Here is a 20,876-nt window from a genome sequence, read left to right on the forward strand (position 1 = left end):
ACAACACATCGTGGGCTGTTCCTTGACACCACTGGATGGCCTCGCCAGGGCCCGTTGCCTTGGTAGAGTGAGGAAAATTCTCAGGGATGACTCAAACCCTGGTTGGTACCTTTTTACTCTCCAACCATCGGGTAGGGGATACAGAAACATAGCCAGCCGTAACAAGAGGCTGAAGAACAGCTTCTATCCATGGGCTGTTCAGGCTCTTGAATGGGACATAATAATTGCATGCATGACAGACTCGTGAGGCCGGTGTGCTGTGCAATTCGCTCCCAGGGTGTAATAAGTTGGGGGTTTGTAGTCACTGTGAGTTGTGGTGGGGGTAAGGGCACGGAGGGAGGCTCAGCCAATCTCACCATATACATGTTATACTTTGATAATAAAGGTTTGTTGGAATATTCTTGAACAGGAAGAGTCATGTGGTAACTCAGTCAGCCAATGGGAAGAAAGGGCTACTGAGCCTGTGCAAAAAATGGTATTGAGTTAGGAGCTGGATTTCCCAGTCTCAAAGTTCTGTCTCTGGTCTGTCTCTGTAAGAAGCCTTCAATTAAGCTATGTTGCTGTAAAGAAGAATGGTACTGTAAATATTTTTATATAAATATAAAGTTATTTGAATCAGCTAAATGCAGTCAACTGTGAGAGCTTCTGATTTATTTTTTCACCAATTAGAGAAATTAAAATTCTCTAACAAAGTTCATTCATTTACAATAAAGAATATTTGCTCTTCAAAGGCTGAAAAGAGGGGTCCTTAGTCTGTAAGCCTGGTTATTTTCTTGCAGACGTTTCATTACCAAACAGGGTAACATCATCACTGTTAGAAAGGAAGAGGTTAACTCTCAGGATTGAGATCTCGCCTCTTTTTTTCTTCTCTTGTGCTGCGTGAGTCCCAGATAAAACCAGATTGGGGGCTTCTGTGGCACAGTTGAAGCTGCCATGGTGGTGTGAGGTCCAGGCTGCCTCTGTGTTTTCCTAACCAGCTTCCTGTTCCCTCCCCAGAACAGGCCAGATGCCAAGTGGGGAAGATTTCAGGAACGTATGGCTGGTGGGGGCCTCAGTCCTTCTTTATCACCTCTTTGGCCCATTGCCAGCGGGAAAATTTCTTGCCCGGCCTTCATCTGATTACCTATCAGCAGCCACGCAACGACTCCCAGCCGGACAAGGTAAAGCAAGGGATGGCGAACCTTTTAGAGACCGAGAGCCCAAACTGCAACCCAAAACCCACTTATGCATCGTCAGGTGCTGGGTGGGCGTGGCTGCGGTGGTAACGGCAGACTGGGTGGGACTAAAACGGGGGTTCTCAACCTTGGCAACTTTTAAGACTTGTGGACTTCAACTCCCAGAATTCCTCAGCCAGCTTTGAAGTCCACAAGTCTTAAAAGTTGCCAAGGTTGAGAACCCCTGGACTAAAAAGTTCGATCAATCAATCCCAACTTTGCGAGATCTTTTTTTTTTCCCCGCGAGAAGTTGGAATTGATTGATTGATTGAACTTTTTTTTTTTTTTTTTTTTTTTGCACACGGCGGCGGAGGCCTAAAGCGAAATGGTTTGATAAAACCCAGCTGAAGGCCTAGGACTGGGATGACGGCACGCGTGCCCACAGAGAGGGCTCTGTGTGCTGCCTGTGGCATGTATGTCAGGTTCGCCACCACGGGCATAGGAGCTGTCTTTATTTAACAACCTTCAAATAAATGACAAGGAATGCAGGAATTGGGTATGTCTGGTCTAATGAAGAGAAGGACGAGGGGTGACAGGATAGCAGTGTTCCAATATCTCAAGGGCTGCCCCAAAGAAAAGGGAGTCAAGCTATTCTCCAAAGAACCCGAAGGCAGGACAAGAAGCAACGGATGGAAGCTTATCAAAGTGAGATCCGATCTAGAACTTACTTATCAGGGAGAATAATTAATCAGTGGACCGGCTTCTCTCTAGAACAGTGGTTCTCAACCTTTCTAATGCCGTGACCCCATAATACGGTTCCCCATGTTGTGGTGGCCCCCAAGTGGGTGTGGCCACCAATAAGAGGGAGTAGGACAGCTAGGGAAAAGGGAAAAAAATGGCGGACAGCATGGTTTGGCGACCCCCGTGAAATGGTCGTTCAACCCCAAATGTGGTCCCGACCCACAAGTTGAGAACCACTGCTCTAGAAGTTGTGGGTGCTCCATCACTGTAGGATTTTCAGAAGAGGCTGGACAGCCACTTGTCTGGGATGGGATAGATTCTCTTGCCTGAGCAGGGGGTTGGACTGGAAGACCTCTGAGTTCCCTCCCAACTCTGTTATTCTATTCTAGATGTCCTCAGTTTACAGCTAGTCGTGATGTGATTTACAATTTGATGTGGGACACCGCAGTCACACTGAGGGGAGGACACTATGCCTCATTTAATACAGAGAGTCCTGGCAGAGTCCCTGTGAGGTGCAAATCCTATTCAGTATTGCCCATTGTTGGCGCAATAGTTCAAAGCCTGGCACCTTTCTTGTGGGGTTATTTATATGTCTTCTTGGTCAAACCCTTGTTGGTGTGGCGGCGCAGTGGTTAGAAAGCAGCATTGCAGGCTGACTCTGCCCACTGACAGCAGTTCGATCCTGACCGGCTCAAGGTTGACTCAGCCTTCCATCCTTCCGAGGTCGGTAAAATGAGGACCCAGATTGTTAAGGGCAAATATGCTGACTCTGTAAACCGCTTAGAGAGGGCTGTAAAGCACTGTGAAGCGGTATACAAGTCTTAAGAACTATTGCTATTGCTTACTCTAGGTCTCCATTGTCCGAAGCACCACCATCACCCTTAATCCCAGCACAGAGATGGACGTCTCGCTGGTCTACAAGGGATTCATTCACCCCCTGGTGAGCAGCTCTGGACCTGCTGAAGACATCTCCATTTGGGCACGCATCCAGCGCCTGTTTGTGGTTGCTAAATTAGCCCGCGCCCCTGGCGCATCGGAGCTGGTAAGGACACGCTCTCTGGCTTGCGTTGTCGGGAGCAAGTTGTTTCCTTAAGCTTGGAAATGTATAGCAGTGTGGGGATTACCGAAAAGGCTGACTTTGCACGCAAGCATCACTGCAAAAGAGTCGTATTGCAACTGCAGGCCTGCTCTGGTTTAGAAGAGAATGAAATCCGTGATCATCACGGATTCAGTCGATTGACGAGGATTTGCCGGCTGAGTTAGATTAGATTTAGATACGTTTTTATCCTGCATATATTACTTTATACTTTATTACGTTCATAATAATCCTTCCTCCTCCTCCTTTTACCTACAACAATCCTATGAGGTGGGTTGGGCTGATAGAGGGGGACTGGCCCAAAATCACCCAAACTAGCTTTCATGCTTAAGGCAGGACTAGAACTCACCGTCTCCTGGTGATTGGCCCAAAGTCACCCAGTCGGGTTTCATGTGTAAGGCAGGATTAAAATTCACCATCTCCTGGTGATTTCCCCAGAGTCATCCAACTGGCTTTCATGCTGAAGCTGGAACTAGAACTCACCGTCTCCGGATGATTGGTCCAAGTCACCCAGCTGGCTTTCATGCCTAAAGTGATACTAGAATTCACTATCTCCCGATGATTGGTCCAAGTCACCCAGCTGGCTTTCATGCCTAAAGTGGTACTAGAACTCACCATCTCCTAGTGATTGGTCCAAGTCACCCAGCTGGCTTTCATGCCTGAAGTTGGGACTAGAACTCACCATCTCCCGGTGATTGGTCCAAGTCCCCCAGCTGGCTTTCATGCCTAAAGTGGTACTAGAACTCACCATCTCCTAGTGATTGGTCCAAGTCACCCAGCTGGCTTTCATGCCTGAAGTTGGGACAAATTCACCATCTGATGATTGGTCCAAGTCATCCAGCTGGCTTTCATGCCTGAAGTTGGGACTAGAACTCACCATATCTCGGTGATTAGTCCAAGTCACCCAGCTGGCTTTCATGCCTAAAGTGGTACTAGAACTCACCGTCTCCTGGTTTCTAGGCCAGATGCTTAACCATAGACCAAAAAGATTCTCAAAAGGTGAATCCCTTCTGGCTTATCCCCCCAAATTCACTTTTTAGTGCCTCAGTCTTTTGTCTTGCTTATCCCGGGTTGCTTTCCCTGCAGGAGAAGGTGGGCAGTTGGGCAGGGCAACAGGAGAAAGAGAAGCTGTTACTCCAGCGTCCTGGGGCTGAACGTCTCTTCCCCAGCACTGAGAGAGGGAATAAGTACGCGGTGCTGGTCGAAGGCCACCTCAATAACTCTGGCAATGGACAGACCAGCGAATTGACCCTCACGTGGGATCGCACAGGGGTGCCAGGGGGCAGCGTGAGTATCTTGGCCTCGGCCTGGTATCAGCCCTGTGAGACAAACCAGGAAACTGCCTGCAGAGAAAGACTATATTTATTTGATTTATATCTCGTCCACCTCTGAGTGGCGTACAATAGAATAGATAAACTAAATAGATCAGTGAAATGCATAGTATAAAGTAAAAGCCCCTAGTAGCTGATCTTTCACACATTTAGGTCTCCAGGCCTGAATACAAGACCATGTCTTTAGGGCCTTGCAAGCAGCCAGCAGGTGGAATAACATTCCACAGGGTAGGTGCCACGGACGGCTTCTTTGAAACGGACTCTAGCAACCGAATCTTGCAAGTCTCTTGTTTTCCCTTCGCATTTCCCATTGAATTATTCCTGATCGTTAAAGGCTAGTGCGAGTTTATATTTATTAATCTCAAAAAGAGGGAAGGAAGGAAGGAAGGAAGGAAGGAAGGAAGGAAGGAAGGAAGGAAGGAAGGAAGGAAGGAAGGAAGGAAGGAGGGGGAGTGGAGCAGGGAAAGGTAGAAGGAAGAAAGGCGAGGGGGAGAAAGGGAGAAGGAGGAAGAAGGGAGAAAGGGGAAGAAGGGAGAGGGAGGAGAGGGAAGGAGGAAGCGGAAAAGGGAAGGAGGAAGGAAAAAGGCAGGAAAGAAAAGGGGAGGAAGGAAGGAAGAGAAAAGAGAAAGAAAAAGAAAGAAAGAAAAAGAAAGAGAAGGAAGAAAGAAAGAAAGAAAGAAAGAAAGAAAGAAAAAGAAAGTAAGTTGAGGAAGGAATGTAGGCCTGTAAGAGAAGACCAATCGGGGGATAGATTTGGGAGGCTTAATCGTAGGTTGTCCTCCTTTCTGAGAACGCTGCCCCCTTCCTTATCTAGGAAATCTCCTATTTTTTCCTGGAGCCCTATCGCTCCGAGCTGTGCGCCAATTACCACTCGTGTCTGGCTTGCCTGGCTGATCAGGGCTGCGGGTGGTGCCCGCTCAGCTCCACCTGCCACCGACGACTCGCCTACCAGGACGATGTGGGCGGCTGCGGTCCTAGCACCGTGCGCCTTATCCTGGTGCCCAGCAACTGCATCTTGTGCGAAGACTATCGTGACTGCCACACCTGCAGCAAGGTAGGAAGAAAGAGGGTGCGAAAAAGAGGATGAAAAGAATCTGCTTTGAAGGGAAGGAAGGGACTGGGATATCTCTTGGCTTTAAGATGGCGCAGGGGTCTCCAAACGTGGCCACTTTTAAGGCTCCTGGACTTCAGTTCCCAGAATTCCTCAGCCAGCATTCTAGGAGCTGAAGTCCACACGTCTTGAAGCTGCCAAGTTTGGAGTCCCCTGAGCTAGTGGTATGGGATGAAAGATACCCTTGGATCGATGTTTGGAAGGACGGCTTTGCTCTCTCCCCCAGGATCCCTTCTGCGAATGGCAAGTGAATAGCAGCAAAAAGGGGGACTTCCTTTGTAGTCGCCGAGGCCGTCTTAACGCTGCCATCCGCTCCCCAAGAGAATGCCCCAAACTCTGCAATCAGTGAGTGTGCTGGCCTTTGGGATGGATTTATTACTTATTTTATTTATATCCCGCCTTTATTATTTTCTAAATAAGTTAAGTAGCGAACTTGTCTAGTACTCCTTGCTTCTATTTTCCCTACAACCTATGAGATACATTGGGCTGAAAGAGAGTGATTGACCCAAGGACACCCAGCTGGCTTTCTTGCCTAAGGCGGGACTAGAACTCACCATCTCCTGGTGATTGGCCATAGTCACTCAGCTGGCTTTCTTGCCTAAGGCGGGACTAGAACTCCCAGTCTCCTGGTGACTGGCCCAAAGTCACCCAGCCAGTTTTCATGCCTAAGGCAGGACTAGAACTTACTGTCTCTTGGTGATTGGCCCCAAATCATCCAGGATGTGTCTGCAGAAAATCTGAAAGGCTGAGGACTAGTCTGTCTGGACCAAAGCCAGCATCATTGCTTCATCCTCTTACCTTTCTTCTCCTTAACCAACCTGGGTGGTAGTTGGGTTGGTATCCAGGTTCAAATGTTGAATGTTGGCTTGGGACTGGAAGAACACGGGGGGTGTGGGAAATGTTTCCGAGAGGCGCAAAGCTCATCACGCTTCTTTCTCCTCTCCCCCCCCTCCAGGCGGACCACCTGCTCAGAGTGCCTCTCCAATTCCAGCCAGTGCGCCTGGTGCCAGTCCACCCGGAGCTGCTTCTTCTTTGCCGCCTACCTGGCGAAATACCCCTACGGGGATTGCCGTGGGTGGTACGACAGGTACGGCTGGTCCAAAGCGAGCACGGGCAGGCTGAGAAGCCATGTTCCTTTCCTCCCACAAGCACATATCTAAGGGGTTCTCCAGCCAGGGAGCAGGTTGAGAAAGCAGGCGTCTCTTAGACCAGGGGTCCCCAACCTTTTGGGCACCAGGGACCGGTTCTGTGGAGAGAGAGAGAGTGCGTGGAGAGTGCATGGTTTTATGTGCTGCCTGCATCCCACAGATGAGGCCTTGCTTGTTTGTGCGGACCAGTTGCTGGCATGCTGTGGCACGGTACCAGTCCACGGACCGGGGGTTCGGGACCCCCGTCTTAGACATTCTCACCTGAAGGGGTATTGATGCTTAGCCTCTATTAAGCCCTGATGAAGGAAATGGTGGAAAGAAGCAGCACTATCTATCCATCCATCCATCCATCCATCCGTCAATCTCTACTTCTGTCTATCTATCTATCTATTATCTATCTACCTATCTATCTATCCATCCATCCATCCATCCATCCACCCATCCATCAGTCAATCTCTACCTCTGTCTATCTATTTATCTATCTGTCTGTCTGTCTGTCTGTCTGTCCGTCCGTCCGTCCGTTTGTCCGTCAATTACCTCTGTCAATCTCTCTCTCTCTCTCTCTTATCTATCTATCTATCTATCTGTCTGTCTGTCTATCTATCTATCTATCTATCTATCTATCTATCTATCTATCTATCTATCAGTCTAGCTCTATCTCTGTCAATCTATATCTATCTATCTAAGTATATCTCTATCTATCTATCTATCTATCTATCTATCTATCTATCTATCTATCTATCTGTCTATTTATCTCTATGTCTATCCATCCATCCATCCATCCTACTTAGTTTTTTGCCTTCCTATAACAGCTCTATCTTGATTTCATTTGATTAATTCTTAAAATTTTAAACATGTGGCATTAATAAAATGCCATAAACATCAAACACTTTTTAAAAAAATTGGGGGGGGGAGACTTTTTTTAATCATCTACCTGAACCAAGAAGTTTTCAGTAATGGAAGGAGGCCTTCAGTTGCCTGCCTCTTTAGGTCTGCCTCTCCTCATTCGCAGTTACACACTTAAAGAAAGAGCGGGCTGCTTTTTTTTCTCTCTCTCTCTCTCTGTCTCTAAGCCAAAACCTGTTCCTTCTGGTCACTAAATCTGGACAAGGAGACTTATCACTGACTGAAAGAAAAAAAAGTCAGAATGGCGGATTTTGGTACTTAGCAGCATCTGTGAAAGTACGAAAAGATGAGAGAAAGAATCTGCTGTTTCCTTTGCTTGAATGAAAAGCTGACGTTCGCAACTCTGGGATGTTAGTTTGCGTCCGCAGAATTGCACCAATAGTTGAGTGTTTCTCTTCTCGCCCAGCGTCCACTCTGTGCCCCAATGCCTGGACTGCACCCGCTTCAACTCCTGTCGTGAATGTTTGCAAAACTTCGAATGTGGCTGGTGTGGCAATTCAGACAACCCGACCTTGGGCAGGTGAATCCACTGTATATTTTATTTTATTTTTTGTCTTCCTTGACCTTACAGCCATGTTGCCAGCCTTAGATTTGTTCACCGAGAGCATAGAAAGCTAGCACAGAATGTGGGACCATCAATTTTCGTACACGGAAACTGAAATGTCAGGTTTAACTTCCATACTTTCAACATCAATTTACGAGTCCTCGTGGCTTTGAAGGTCTACTTAAAGAGAAGGTTTTAGTCTCTTGTGTTGTTCTTGCCAGAGAGTTGCCTAGCTTTTGTTTCCAGCACAGGGTCCTGATTTTATTCTGTGGGTTTTTTTTTTTTTTTTTTGCTAGGGTAAAATCATCGAAAAGGTACACAGGGAATCCTCGACTTATGACTAGAAATTAAAACAGATCCCAATAATTTGGGGATTTTTGTAAATTAATGGTGTGTTTTCTACTTAAAGAGAAGGTTTTAGTCTCTTGTGTTGTTCTTGCCAGAGAGTTGCCTAGCTTTTGTTTCCTCCTGATTTTATTCTGTGGGTTTTTTTTTTTTTTTTTTGCTAGGGTAAAATCATCGAAAAGGTACACAGGGAATCCTCGACTTATGACTAGAAATTAAAACAGATCCCAATAATTTGGGGATTTTTGTAAATTAATGGTGTGTTTTTTTCCTTTGACATCCTCGCTAGGTGCCTCCCGGGGGACTTCTCGGGTCTCGGAACGTTCTGGAACTGCTCGGTGGCCCTGTGGGAATCCCACGGACTGCCTCCCTCCCACCCTGCCCAGTGGTCGTACGGGCAGTGTCCTGATGTGGATGAATGCCGCTTGGGCTTGGCCAACTGCCACCCCTTTGCCCGGTGCAAGAACACCCCGGATTCGTTTCAGTGTCACTGCAACCGAGGTTATGCTGGCGACGGGGTGGCTTTCTGCAACCAAACGTGAGTAGTTTCGGCTGTAGAAGGCTCCACAGGAGGAGGAAGGCCCTGAACATGGCCAGTGCAAGAAGCAGAGATGGTGGCTGAGCAGGATGACCCCGAAAGGGTCAAAGTGCCCACATGCTCTGAGGATGGCCCCTCGGCCTCTCCCGTTTGAGAGAGGCTCTCTCTGTGTGTGTGTGGACGTTGGCGTCCGTTTCCTGCCATCCCTGGAAGGAGGTTTTGTGCAAACATCATGCTAAGCCTTCCTTCTGGGAGAGTTGCTGATTGCATTGTTCTGCTTATGCTTCTGTGTAGGAACTCCAAAGCAGTTGATGGTTTTGTGACATCAAATTAGTATTGATTCTTGGTAACCACATGGCTAGATTTTCTTCAGGAACAGGACAGTTGAAAGGGCCTTAAACTGGCTATTTACTTTTTTCTGAAGAATAGGTCCTTCCTTCCTTCCTTCCTTCCTTCCTTCCTTCCTTCCTTCCTTCCTTCCTTCCTTCCTTCCTTCCTTCCTTCCTTCCTTCCTTCCTTCCTTCCTTCCTTCCTTCTCCTTTCTTTCCTTTGTTCCTTTCTTCCTCTCCTCTTTTCCCTCTTCTTTTCATTTCCCTTCCATTCTTTCTCCCTTCCTTCTCCTTTCTCTCCTTCCCTTTCTTCCTCCCCTTTCCCCTCTTCCTTTCCTTTCCTTTTCCTTCCTTTTCCTTTTTCTCCCTTCCTCCTTTCTTTTCCTTTCTTCCTTTCCTTCCCTTCCCTCCTTCCCTTCCTTCTTTTTCCTTTCTCTACTTCCTTCCTCCCTCCCCTCTTTTCTCTTTTCCTTCCTTCCCTTTCCCTTCCTCCCTCCCTCCTACTTCCCATGTTTTCGGAGAGATTGACGTTGATAGTTTTATCCACAAAAGCTTTAAAGCTGTCATGTAGCAAGCTGTAACCCATTGAATGTTCGGGCTTATTAAGTCCTTCGCCTGGCTGGCTTTAATCAGGATATGGGCATGTTAAGAAGATGCTTGTTGCAGGATACAGTTTGTAAGGGCACGCATGATTGTTCTAGGGAAGAAAAAAAAAAAACAAAATGACAAAGGTTACCCTTTCATCTAAAAACGAAGGGCGTTTTTATGCATTTGCTTGCCAATTCCTGTGTTTTCCTTTGGCATCTTGCTGGCTAGGGAATTCTGGGAGTTGGAAGTTCACACATCTCAAAGGCTGAGAAACATTGAGGTAGAGCCTGATGGGGATTTTCCTGTTCTCCTTCCCTCCTCCAGGTGCTACGATGAGTGCGCCCACGGGGAATGCAGTGGGGCCCCCAACTTCACCTGTTTGTGCGACTTAGGCTGGACCACCGAGCTCATCACCGGGGCGACCCCTCCACCCAGCGGAGTGCAGTGCAACCTGGATTGCGGGTGCCACTTCCACAGCACCTGCAACATCAAGGGCCCGGGTTTTTGCGATGAGTGTCAGAGTGAGTGTCAACCTCCTCAGCAATTCTTTCAGGAAGCCACGGCTGTGTCGTGTTTCTAGTTTTAGGGAGCACCGTCAATGGACACAGGAGTTTAAAACAGGCCTGTGCGATTTAGAGCTGAAGACCCCCCCCCCACACTCCTAGGCCTAATGGATAAGTAGCCTAAAAACATGGTTTGGGGTCTGTCGCCTCTCCATTCACGTTTAACGAAAATTAAAATGAAGGACGGGGTTTTTCTCCTGGTCTGCATTTAGTGTGGTTTTCCCGTTGGGTTATACAAGTCTGTTCTGTCCCAACCTATGTGAGTTCTTGTTAATTCACAAGGACAAGCCCCTCTTTTAACAAGTAGGCTGGAAATGCAGGGAAAACAAACCTCTTTTATTAGTTAGGTACAGACCTGCAAAATGTCCCAAAAGCAAAGGCAACCAAAACACGATGCAAACGGAGAATTGTCCAAGGCAACCAAAACACGATTCAAATGGAGAATCGTTCACAAACAAGGCAAACAAAACAGGATTCCATGAAGCTTGAGTCTTTTGCAAACAGCTGCCTTCGGCAACCAGCACCGCCCACACCTTCCCTTTTTATTATGCAGCCCCCAGGCCTGGCTTCTCAATGCCTTCTCCTCCTCCCTTGGAGTCGCCTCATTGCCTCCCTCTGTCCTGCTCTTGTTGCCTATCTGCGTTTGCGAGCGTCTATGACAGTGATGGCGAACCTTTTAGAGACCGAGTGCCCAAACTGCAACCCAAAACCCACTTATGCATCGTCGGGTGCCGGGTGGGTGTGGCCCACTGGGTGGGCGTGGCTATGGTGGTAACGGCAGGCTGGGTGGGACTAAAAAGTTCAATCAATCAATTCCAACTTTGCAAGATCTTTTTTTTCCCCGCGAGAAGTTGAAATTGACTGATTGATTGAACCTTTTTTGGGGGGGAGGGCACACGGCGGCGGAGGCCTAAAGCGAAAAGGTTTTATAAAACCCAGCTGAAGGCCTAGGACTGGGGTGACGGCACACGTGCCCATAGAGAGGGCTCTGAGTGCCGCCTCTGGCACCTGTGCCATAGCTTCACCGCCACTGTTCTATGATGACTTCCAGCACTGAGTCCTCAGAGTCTGACTCAGCTTCCCTGCACAGCTGAGTCTCAGCCTGAGCACGATTGGAAGGGCCAGGCTCTTCATCAGATTGTAAATCCTGGAGCTCATCAGAGCCTTCCTCCGACTCTGATGGCTCTCCAGGCCCCTCCTCCTTCTCCTCCTCCTCCTCCTCTGATTCCCTGGACTCAGCTGCCGGGTCCAGTGGCTGGCACGGACTCACAACAAAGTCTTTCTGTTAAGACCCTAATGCAGCCTGCCCATCACGGCTGTAACGTGATAAGTCTTAAAACTGACCAGTCGCACAACTGACTCAGTTAGGGTGGGCCTTTTTACGCTGGTCGTTAAATGAATCATTGTGCTCACTAAGGGACTCCACAGTGGCTAAGTTGCTGAGTGCCGGCAGTGCAGTCACGTGACCGCAGGGGAGGGGCCTGACCGCCAGAACGTCAAATCCAGGTTGTAATTATCCCCCCAGGTGGGTCCGTGAAAATTTCGGCCGGCCTTTAAGCGATTGGTCATAAGTCGAGGCCTTCCTGTAATCGTTGCAGTTTGATTGGAAGCCTCAGGGGCTAAATTTTAGCAGTGGCAGGCGGCCTTGGACTCAGGCAGGGCCCTGCAACCCTTGCAGATTCTAGGCAAGGGGCTCGTTCTGTCTTTCGTCCCCTTCCTTTGTGTTTCACTCTCCCCGTTTCTCTCTTTCTCTCTCTGCAATTGTCTTTCTCTGGACCGGCCGGCCCAGACTGGACGCATGGGGAACGCTGCCATCTCTGCCGGCCAGGCAGCTACGGCAATGCCACCACCCAGAGCGGCTGCCGCCAGTGTGCCTGCCATGAGCACGGCCTGGAGGAGAGGGGCTACTGCCACAGCGCCACGGGGGCCTGTTACTGCACCCCGCCCACCGAAGGGCTGCACTGTGAGCGCTGCGCTCCCGGCTACTCGGGGGACCCCAGGTGAGAGGGCGGGACTGGGACCCCATCTCTGCAATCGCTTGGCATAAAGTCCCGCTGGCGGTGAAAGGTAGTTGAAAGTTGATGGGTTACGTTTTTTTCTGAAGAATAGACTTCCTTTCCGTTTCCTTCCTTCCTTCCTTCCTTCCTTCCTTCCTTCCTTCCTTCCTTCCTTCCTTCCACTCCCCTCCCTCTCTTCCTTTTCCTGTTTTCCCACTACCCTTTAAAGAGCAGGAAGAGATTTCTTTCTAATTCAGTGGGAAATGCAAAGGGAAGGGAAAACTCTCCCCCCCTCTTTTCCTCTTCCTTTCCTTCCCTTTCCTTCTTTCCTTTCCTTCCTTTCCTTTTCTTTCCCCTTCCTTCCTTCCTTCCTTCCTTCCTTCCTTCCTTCCTTCCTTCCTTTCCTTCTTCCTTTCGCTTCCCTTCCCCCTTCCCCCTCCTCTTCCCCTTCCTTTCCTTCCCTTTCCTTTTCCCTTCCTTCCTTCCTCCTTTCCTTTCCTTTCCTTTCCATCCCTTTTCCTTCCTTCCTTCCTTCCTTCCTTCCTTCCTTCCTTCCTTCCACTTCCCCTCCCTCCCTCTCTTCCTTCTTTCCTGTTTTTGATATTAATAAATATAAACTCCCACTAGCCTTTAAAGAGCAGGAAGAGATTTCTTTCTAATTCAGTGGGAAATGCAAAGGGAAGGGGAAACTCCCTCTTTTCCTCTTCCTTTCCTTCCCTTTCCTTCCCTTTCCCCTTCCTTCCTTCCTTCCTTCCTTCCTTCCTTCCTTCCTTCCTTCCTTCCTTCCTTCCTTCCTCCTTCCCTTTCCCTTCCCTTCCCCCTTCCCCCTCCTCTTCCCCTTCCTTTCCTTCCCTTTCCTTTTCCCTTCCTTCCTTCCTCCTTTCCTTTCCTTTCCTTTCCATCCCTTTTCCTTCCTTCCTTCCTTCCTTCCTTCCTTCCTTCCTTCCTTCCACTTCCCCTCCCTCCCTCTCTTCCTTCTTTCCTGTTTTTGATATTAATAAATATAAACTCCCACTAGCCTTTAAAGAGCAGGAAGAGATTTCTTTCTAATTCAGTGGGAAATGCAAAGGGAAGGGGAAACTCCCTTCCTTTCTTCCTCCCCCTTTCCTTCCCTTTCCCCTTCCTTCCTTCCTTCCTTCCTTCCTTCCTTCCTTCCTTCCCTTTCCTTCTTCCTTTCCCTTCCCTTCCCCCTTCCCCCTCCTCTTCCCCTTCCTTTCCTTCCCTTTCCTTTTCCCTTCCTTCCTTCCTCCTTTCCTTTCCTTTCCTTTCCATCCCTTTTCCTTCCTTCCTTCCTTCCTTCCTTCCTTCCTTCCTTCCTTCCACTTCCCCTCCCTCCCTCTCTTCCTTCTTTCCTGTTTTTGATATTAATAAATATAAACTCCCACTAGCCTTTAAAGAGCAGGAAGAGATTTCTTTCTAATTCAGTGGGAAATGCAAAGGGAAGGGGAAACTCCCTTCCTTTCTTCCTCCCCCTTTCCTTCCCTTTCCCCTTCCTTCCTTCCTTCCTTCCTTCCTTCCTTCCTTCCTTCCTTTCCTTCTTCCTTTCCCTTCCCTTCCCCCTTCCCCCTCCTCTTCCCCTTCCTTTCCTTCCCTTTCCTTTTCCCTTCCTTCCTTCCTCCTTTCCTTTCCTTTCCTTTCCATCCCTTTTCCTTCCTTCCTTCCTTCCTTCCTTCCTTCCTTCCTTCCTTCCACTTCCCCTCCCTCCCTCTCTTCCTTCTTTCCTGTTTTTGATATTAATAAATATAAACTCCCACTAGCCTTTAAAGAGCAGGAAGAGATTTCTTTCTAATTCAGTGGGAAATGCAAAGGGAAGGGGAAACTCCCTTCCTTTCTTCCTCCCCCTTTCCTTCCCTTTCCCCTTCCTTCCTTCCTTCCTTCCTTCCTTCCTTCCTTCCTTCCTTCCTTCCTTCCTTCCTCCCTTCCCTTCCCCCTTCCCCCTCCTCTTCCCCTTCCTTTCCTTCCCTTTCCTTTTCCCTTCCTTCCTTCCTCCTTTCCTTTCCTTTCCTTTCCATCCCTTTTCCTTCCTTCCTTCCTTCCTTCCTTCCTTCCTTCCTTCCTTCCTTCCACTTCCCCTCCCTCCCTCTCTTCCTTCTTTCCTGTTTTTGATATTAATAAATATAAACTCCCACTAGCCTTTAAAGAGCAGGAAGAGATTTCTTTCTAATTCAGTGGGAAATGCAAAGGGAAGGGGAAACTCCCTTCCTTTCTTCCTCCCCCTTTCCTTCCCTTTCCCCTTCCTTCCTTCCTTCCTTCCTTCCTTCCTTCCTTCCTTCCTTTCCTTCTTCCTTTCCCTTCCCTTCCCCCTTCCCCCTCCTCTTCCCCTTCCTTTCCTTCCCTTTCCTTTTCCCTTCCTTCCTTCCTCCTTTCCTTTCCTTTCCTTTCCATCCCTTTTCCTTCCTTCCTTCCTTCCTTCCTTCCTTCCTTCCTTCCTTCCTTCCTTCCTTCCACTTCCCCTCCCTCCCTCTCTTCCTTCTTTCCTGTTTTTGATATTAATAAATATAAACTCCCACTAGCCTTTAAAGAGCAGGAAGAGATTTCTTTCTAATTCAGTGGGAAATGCAAAGGGAAGGGGAAACTCCCCTCCTTTCTTCCTCCCCCTTTCCTTCCCTTTCCCCTTCCTTCCTTCCTTCCTTCCTTCCTTCCTTCCTTCCTTCCTCCTTCCCCTTTCCCTTCCCCTTTCCCTTTCCCTTTCCCCTTCTCTACAAGAGGCCAGGAAGAAGGAACAGCTCTCTTTGGGCTTGTCCATCTGGCTCAGGGTTAGTCAGCAACACCTTCCGTTTTTGAGACTGGATGCCTTTTCCTGTGCTTCTGTGGAAGTTGAAATGGCATCTGAATATAGCTCGAGGCCACTGCAGGTATTGGGGAAGTGAGGAGAGGAGGGCTAACTCTGCTCTCTTTACTTGAACTCGGCTACTACAACTGGGTTGGAATCTGGTGGAGGCTAATGATAGGTTAGCCTTGCTTTTATCACCGGTTCTAATCCGAGTCAGACTGGATGGAAACTTTGGCTAATACAGAAATATTTTTAATCCTGAATAAGCCTTAAGTCTCCTGCCTGTTTCTTTCCCACGTGAAGCTGGCAGTCTTCCAAGAACTTGGCTGATACAGCAGCCATCTCTTAAACTGTCTAAGCCAGGGGTGGGCAACCTTGGCTCTTTTGTGACTGGTGGATTTCAACTCCCAGAATTCCTGAGCCAGCCATGCTGAGGGGAAAGGGAGAGGTTTCCAAGCTGAGCCATGCTGGCTCAGGAATTCTGGGAGTTGAGGTCCACCAGTCATAAAAGCGGCAAGGTGGCCTACCCCCTGGTCTAAGCCTTGGAGCGCGTGAGCTGAGCCCACTTCCTTTTTGTTCCGCAGAAATGGCGGCGTTTGCTATCAGGAATGTGTGGGGCGCACCTCACTCCTCAGCCTCTCTTCCTCTTCCTCCTTGAGCTCTCAGCGGGTCGGGGGGCCGCCCTCTAACGGGCTCTCCTACTGCGTCTGGGTCTTGTCCACCGAGGCGGACATCCAGCCTTGCCGGCCAGAACAAAGCTGCCCAACAATCACACTCACGATTCAGCCAGACACCCTTTGCATGGTAAGCCAGAAGGATAATGACGCACCTGCGAGTCAACGGGCAAGTTGTGGTGACCGGTGGGGTGGATTTTGCCTTTGTGCTTCGAAGAGGCACAAATTTTCGGTTGTATGGGTGGTTGTTAAGTTGAGAGCTACCTGTACATATCCACTCATCTCACAGAGGTATTATATGGATCTCTGTTGGTGTGATCTCATCTCCTCCTCAATTCCTCCTTAGCATAACTATATCTACGTCTTTGATGGAGTCCCTGACTTCCTGGACACAGGACTGATCCAGCTGGATCGGACCCTCATTGGGGCGTTCTGCGGCCAAGGTCATCCCTGCCCCATCACTGTAGAAGCAGTATCAGGTAAGAAAAAGAATTCTGTGGAAGTTGGTTTATTTATTAAATTTATATCCCTGCCCATCCCACTTCTGTCCTATGGAAGTCCCTTCCTTCCTTCCTTCCTTCCTTCCTTCCTTCCTTCCTTCCTTCCTTCCTTCCTTCCTTCCTTCCTCCCCTCCCCTCCCCTCCCTCCCTCCCTCCCTCCCTCCCTCCCTCCCTCCTTCCTTCCTTCCTTCCTTCCTTCCTTCCTTCCTTCCTTCCTTCCTTCGAAAGTCCATGCAGGACAAGAATATAAAAACAGTAATTTTTTTAAAATATAAGAAACATTAAAATTACATTGGGAGAATGAAACACGGGAATCTTTTGACTGCTTTTACAGTACGAGGAAGGACAATGCTGTCCACCATTTTGAGTTGTAGGCCACTCTGTAAGTAGGAGTTCTGACAACATATAAATTTGAATTAAAGACAAAGTGAGGATTTCAATTTGTTCTTAATTTGAGGAAGGTGTGTAATGACAGTCAGACTCGGCCTTCAGTCTCTATGGCTCATCAGATCCTTAGGCATTTGGCATTTGGGGGTGGGAGTTAGCAAAAGACAAAAGAGCCTTGTTTGGAAAAGTGTGTTTACCCTTAAGGCAGGGGTTGGCAACCTTGGCTCTTTTATGACTCGTGGACTTCAACTCTCAGAATTCCTGAGCCAGCCATGCTGAGGGGAAAGCGAGCGGTTGCCATGCTGAGCCATGCTGGCTCAGGAATTCTGGGAGTTGAAGTCCACGAGTCATGAAGGGGCCATAGTTCTCCCACGCTAGCTCAGGAATTCTGGGAGTTGTAGTCCACGAGTCATAAAAGAGCCCAGGTTGCCTACCCCTGCTCTAAGGGGTTGGAATCCTGTGCAGGATGAGTTAATCTAAGCTAGTTTTGTCTCTATTTGTGTCTTCTCCACTCTGCTTCTTGTGTTCTCCCACTTCAGATGAAGGTCTGAAGGCCACTGCTAAGCTCATTTCCTTAATGCGGTGTTTTTCCACCTTGGCAACTTGAAGACAGGTGGACTTCCAACTCCCCAAATTCCTCAGCCAGCATGCTGGGAGTTGAAGTCCACCCATCGTCAAGTTGCCGACTTCGACAAATATGGCCTTCAAAGAACCTCTCTCCCTCCCGGCACCCCACAGCTATGGGATCCTTGTTAGGTTTTGTCCTTGTTCAAACTTGCAGGCCTCCTGGTCATCTACTACGAAGCCAACTCTAGCGAGGCCTCAGGCTTTAATGCCACCTACACGGTGCACCGTTGCCGGCCCAGCTGTCACATCAACCAGGAATGCCAAGAAGGCCGCTGTGTTTGCAAGCCTGGCTACACCGGGCCCAGCTGCAAGTTCCAGGTCTGTCCAGGCAACTGCAGCGCTCTCACTGGGCAGGGACTCTGCAACAGGGTAAGTGGGTCACTGTGGACATCTGTTTAACAGGAGAAAGATCACACCATTATTGAAATAATTTCTCCCATAATGTCCTTGAGCTGGCTTTCCAAAGTGCGTGGAGGTACTGAATAATGGTCTGCAGTTAACTCCCTCCCTATGGTTGCAAAGGTGCATTTCCCAATGCATGCAATGTCCATGGACTTTTTCTATGACCCGTGCAAGACCCGTTGCGAATTGAGGAATTTGTCCTTTCTTGGGGTTTAATTTCATGCCATTAATGCATATTCAGGGGGAGAGTTCCACACCTAGGTCACCTTATTTAGATGCAACAAAATGTAGAAAACCCTCCCAGTCTATCAGAGAGGTTAGGGCATGGTGTAGGCAACCTTGGCTCTTTTACGCTACTCATGGACTTCAACTCCCAGAATCCCTGAGCCAGCATGGAGGAACTATGGCCCCTTCATGACTCGTGGACTTCAACTCCCAGAATTCCTGAGCCAGCATGGGGGAACTATGGCCCCCTCATGACTCGTGGACTTCAACTCCCAGAATTCCTGAGCCAGCATGGGGGAACTATGGTCCCTTCATGACTGGTGGACTTCAACTCCCAGAATTCCTGAGCCAGCATGGAGGAACTATGGCCCCTTCATGACTCGTGGACTTCAACTCCCAGAATTCCTGAGCCGCATGGGGGAACTATGGCCCCCTCATGACTCGTGGACTTCAACTCCCAGAATTCCTGAGCCAGCATGGGGGAACTATGGCCCCCTTCATGACTCATGGACTTCAACTCCCAGAATTCCTGAGCCAGCATGGGGGAAACTATGGCCCCCTCATGACTCGTGGACTTCAACTCCCAGAATTCCTGAGCCAGCATGGGGGAACTATGGCCCCCTCATGACTCGTGGACTTCAACTCCCAGAATTCCTGAGCCAGCATGGGGGAACTATGGTCCCTTCATGACTCGTGGACTTCAAATCCCAGAATTCCTGAGCCAGCATAGAGGAAACTTTGGTCCCTTCATGACTGGTGGACTTCAACTCCCAGAATTCCTGAGCCAGCACGGCTCAGCTTGGAAACCTCTCCCTTTCCCCTCAGCGTGGCTGGCTCAGGAATTCTGGGAGTTGAAGTCCACGAGTCATAAAAGAGCCAAGGTTGCCTACCCCTGGGTTAGGGGGACTAATATATTCCTCTCGACGAGGTGATTTTCCATGCATTCATTTAAGGAAATGGTAGTTGGTGGAGAAAGTCATATTAGAAGATCAGGGTATCAATAAAAGGAGGATATTTGTAGCTCAGGGCTGAACTGTGGGGTCCTTGCTACTCCCAGGGTTGTTTTTTGCAGACGTTTCATGACCTATCTAGGTAACGTCATCAGACTAGCACTGATGATGTTACCTAGTCTGAGTAATGAAGTGCTGTTTGACTCACGTTTTAGACACGCTAAGAGTCTGTTACATTAGCAATTGTGTTTAGCCAATCTGAGATGGACGTTGACATTTTGGGTGCTTTTTCCCCACAAATCCCAGGCAAAGGCAAAGCAGAACCAGCCCTCTCTGTGTTCCTGCTACGAGCCTCCTTGTCTTATCTTCACTTTTTCTCCAGAGACTGGGTTTGTGCATCTGCAGCGATGGCTTTGCTGGGGCTGACTGCACCATCCCACTGCAAGCTGACAAGATCATTTGGGAAACTTTGATTGACACCCAATTGACTGCTGTAAGTTACTTCCGTCCTGTAGAAGTAGTCCCTTCCTTCCTTCCTTCCTTCCTTCCTTCCTTCCTTCCTTCCTTCCTTCCTTCCTTCCTTCCTTCCTTCCTGCCATATTGCCAATTCCAGAAGCTGTTTCATTCTTTGATTGCCTCTGGCAGAGATTTAACTAGAGTCCCTTTTGTAAGCTTCCTGAACAATTGACTGTACAGTTTGTAGGGGATATTTGATAGGCCAGACTTGAAAGCCCTTTCAGGCAGAATTGCTCCAAGAACAAATGTTTTTCTTTCTTTTGTTTTCTCAAAAGTTTTAAATTATATTTAACGTCCCAGAGTTAGATTCTTATGGGTATTTCATCTGTGAGGTGCCCAGAGAGCTCTTCAAACGCACATCCTTAAATGGATAAACGAAAGGAGCTTGAGGACAGTCTCCTGTCTTCTGAACCTTGAAGTCACCAGGATGACAGGGAGCAAGGCGTGGAAGCTCTTCCTACAACAATTTTCAATCTTGGGTTGAAAAGTGAGAGACGGCAGCCTCATCCTCTCTCCCTGTTTTTGGTTTCAAGGACACAGCCAGCCGCTTTCTTCACCGTTTAGGCCACACCATGGTGGAGGGTCCTGACTCCACCCTGTGGATGTTTGGAGGCATGTCGCTGCGTGAAGGAATGCTGGGTAACGTGTACAGGTAAGAGACTCTTCCGTCCTCAAAGGGCCTCCCCAAACACCTGTGACGCCTTTGTTGGCACGACAGCCAAAGGTGCTGCTGTGACTCCACAGGTACTCCATCGCTGAACGTCGCTGGACTCAGATGCTGGCAGGAACAGAGGACCGAGGGCCAGGGCCTAACCCCCGGTACTTCCATGCGGCTGCCTACATATCCTCGGGCAAAGCCATGTACGTCCTCGGTGGACTGACCGCGGACGGAGTGGCCAGCGATTTCTGGTTGCTGAACCTCACCACTTTGCAGTGGAGGCTTCTGCCGGTAAGATGTCCCCTTCTCGGTGAGATCCCATGAACGCCACCCCTCCTTAGTCAGTCCCTGGGTGTGTTGAGCTGCTTCTGTTTCCACGAGTATCTCCTGGAAAGCTGTGCCCCAAAACATGATGGAAACAATCCTCTTTTGGATAAAGACTATCCAGAACTGACCATCTTCTCCAGGTTCTGCTCCTTCCTGGTCTTCAAACACGAATAGATAGAGAGGTAACCTTTATTGTCATTTTTCTACCGTGGGCACAAAGGCACACATTAAAAATCAAATTTAGTTGCTGGCTCTCACAGTGCACACATCCATAACACACATTTAAACATGCTATATACAACCTATGTGTAGTCCTGCACCCTTACAAATACGTAACATATAAATATTAATCACGGTCCGTCTTGAATACATAACGGAAGGAGGAAGCTTTAGAATTCACAAAGTTAATAGTGTATGGCACAAAACAGTGATTGAATATCTGGATG

General features: G+C 48.6%; 1 protein-coding gene across 1 annotated transcript in view; it reads left to right on the forward strand.

Annotated features, from left to right (window-relative positions):
* Positions 1 to 20,876, forward strand: part of MEGF8 (multiple EGF like domains 8) — a 55,018-nt gene that overhangs the window by 14,244 nt on the left and 19,898 nt on the right. Inside the window, exons 14-29 of the mRNA XM_039352197.1 lie at positions 997 to 1,160; positions 2,746 to 2,937; positions 4,078 to 4,278; positions 5,137 to 5,376; positions 5,660 to 5,778; positions 6,389 to 6,520; positions 7,894 to 8,007; positions 8,666 to 8,914; positions 10,156 to 10,352; positions 12,184 to 12,394; positions 15,749 to 15,968; positions 16,185 to 16,317; positions 17,507 to 17,721; positions 19,312 to 19,422; positions 19,979 to 20,097; positions 20,190 to 20,394. Coding sequence (XP_039208131.1) covers positions 997 to 1,160; positions 2,746 to 2,937; positions 4,078 to 4,278; positions 5,137 to 5,376; positions 5,660 to 5,778; positions 6,389 to 6,520; positions 7,894 to 8,007; positions 8,666 to 8,914; positions 10,156 to 10,352; positions 12,184 to 12,394; positions 15,749 to 15,968; positions 16,185 to 16,317; positions 17,507 to 17,721; positions 19,312 to 19,422; positions 19,979 to 20,097; positions 20,190 to 20,394 — 2,822 coding nt within the window. The remainder of the gene's footprint in view (positions 1 to 996; positions 1,161 to 2,745; positions 2,938 to 4,077; positions 4,279 to 5,136; positions 5,377 to 5,659; positions 5,779 to 6,388; positions 6,521 to 7,893; positions 8,008 to 8,665; positions 8,915 to 10,155; positions 10,353 to 12,183; positions 12,395 to 15,748; positions 15,969 to 16,184; positions 16,318 to 17,506; positions 17,722 to 19,311; positions 19,423 to 19,978; positions 20,098 to 20,189; positions 20,395 to 20,876) is intronic.

Source organism: Crotalus tigris, unplaced genomic scaffold (genome assembly GCF_016545835.1).
Source record: "Crotalus tigris isolate CLP2741 ecotype Arizona unplaced genomic scaffold, ASM1654583v1 scf7180000018413.2111637, whole genome shotgun sequence".
In the NCBI taxonomy this organism is placed as follows: Eukaryota; Metazoa; Chordata; class Lepidosauria; order Squamata; family Viperidae; genus Crotalus; species Crotalus tigris.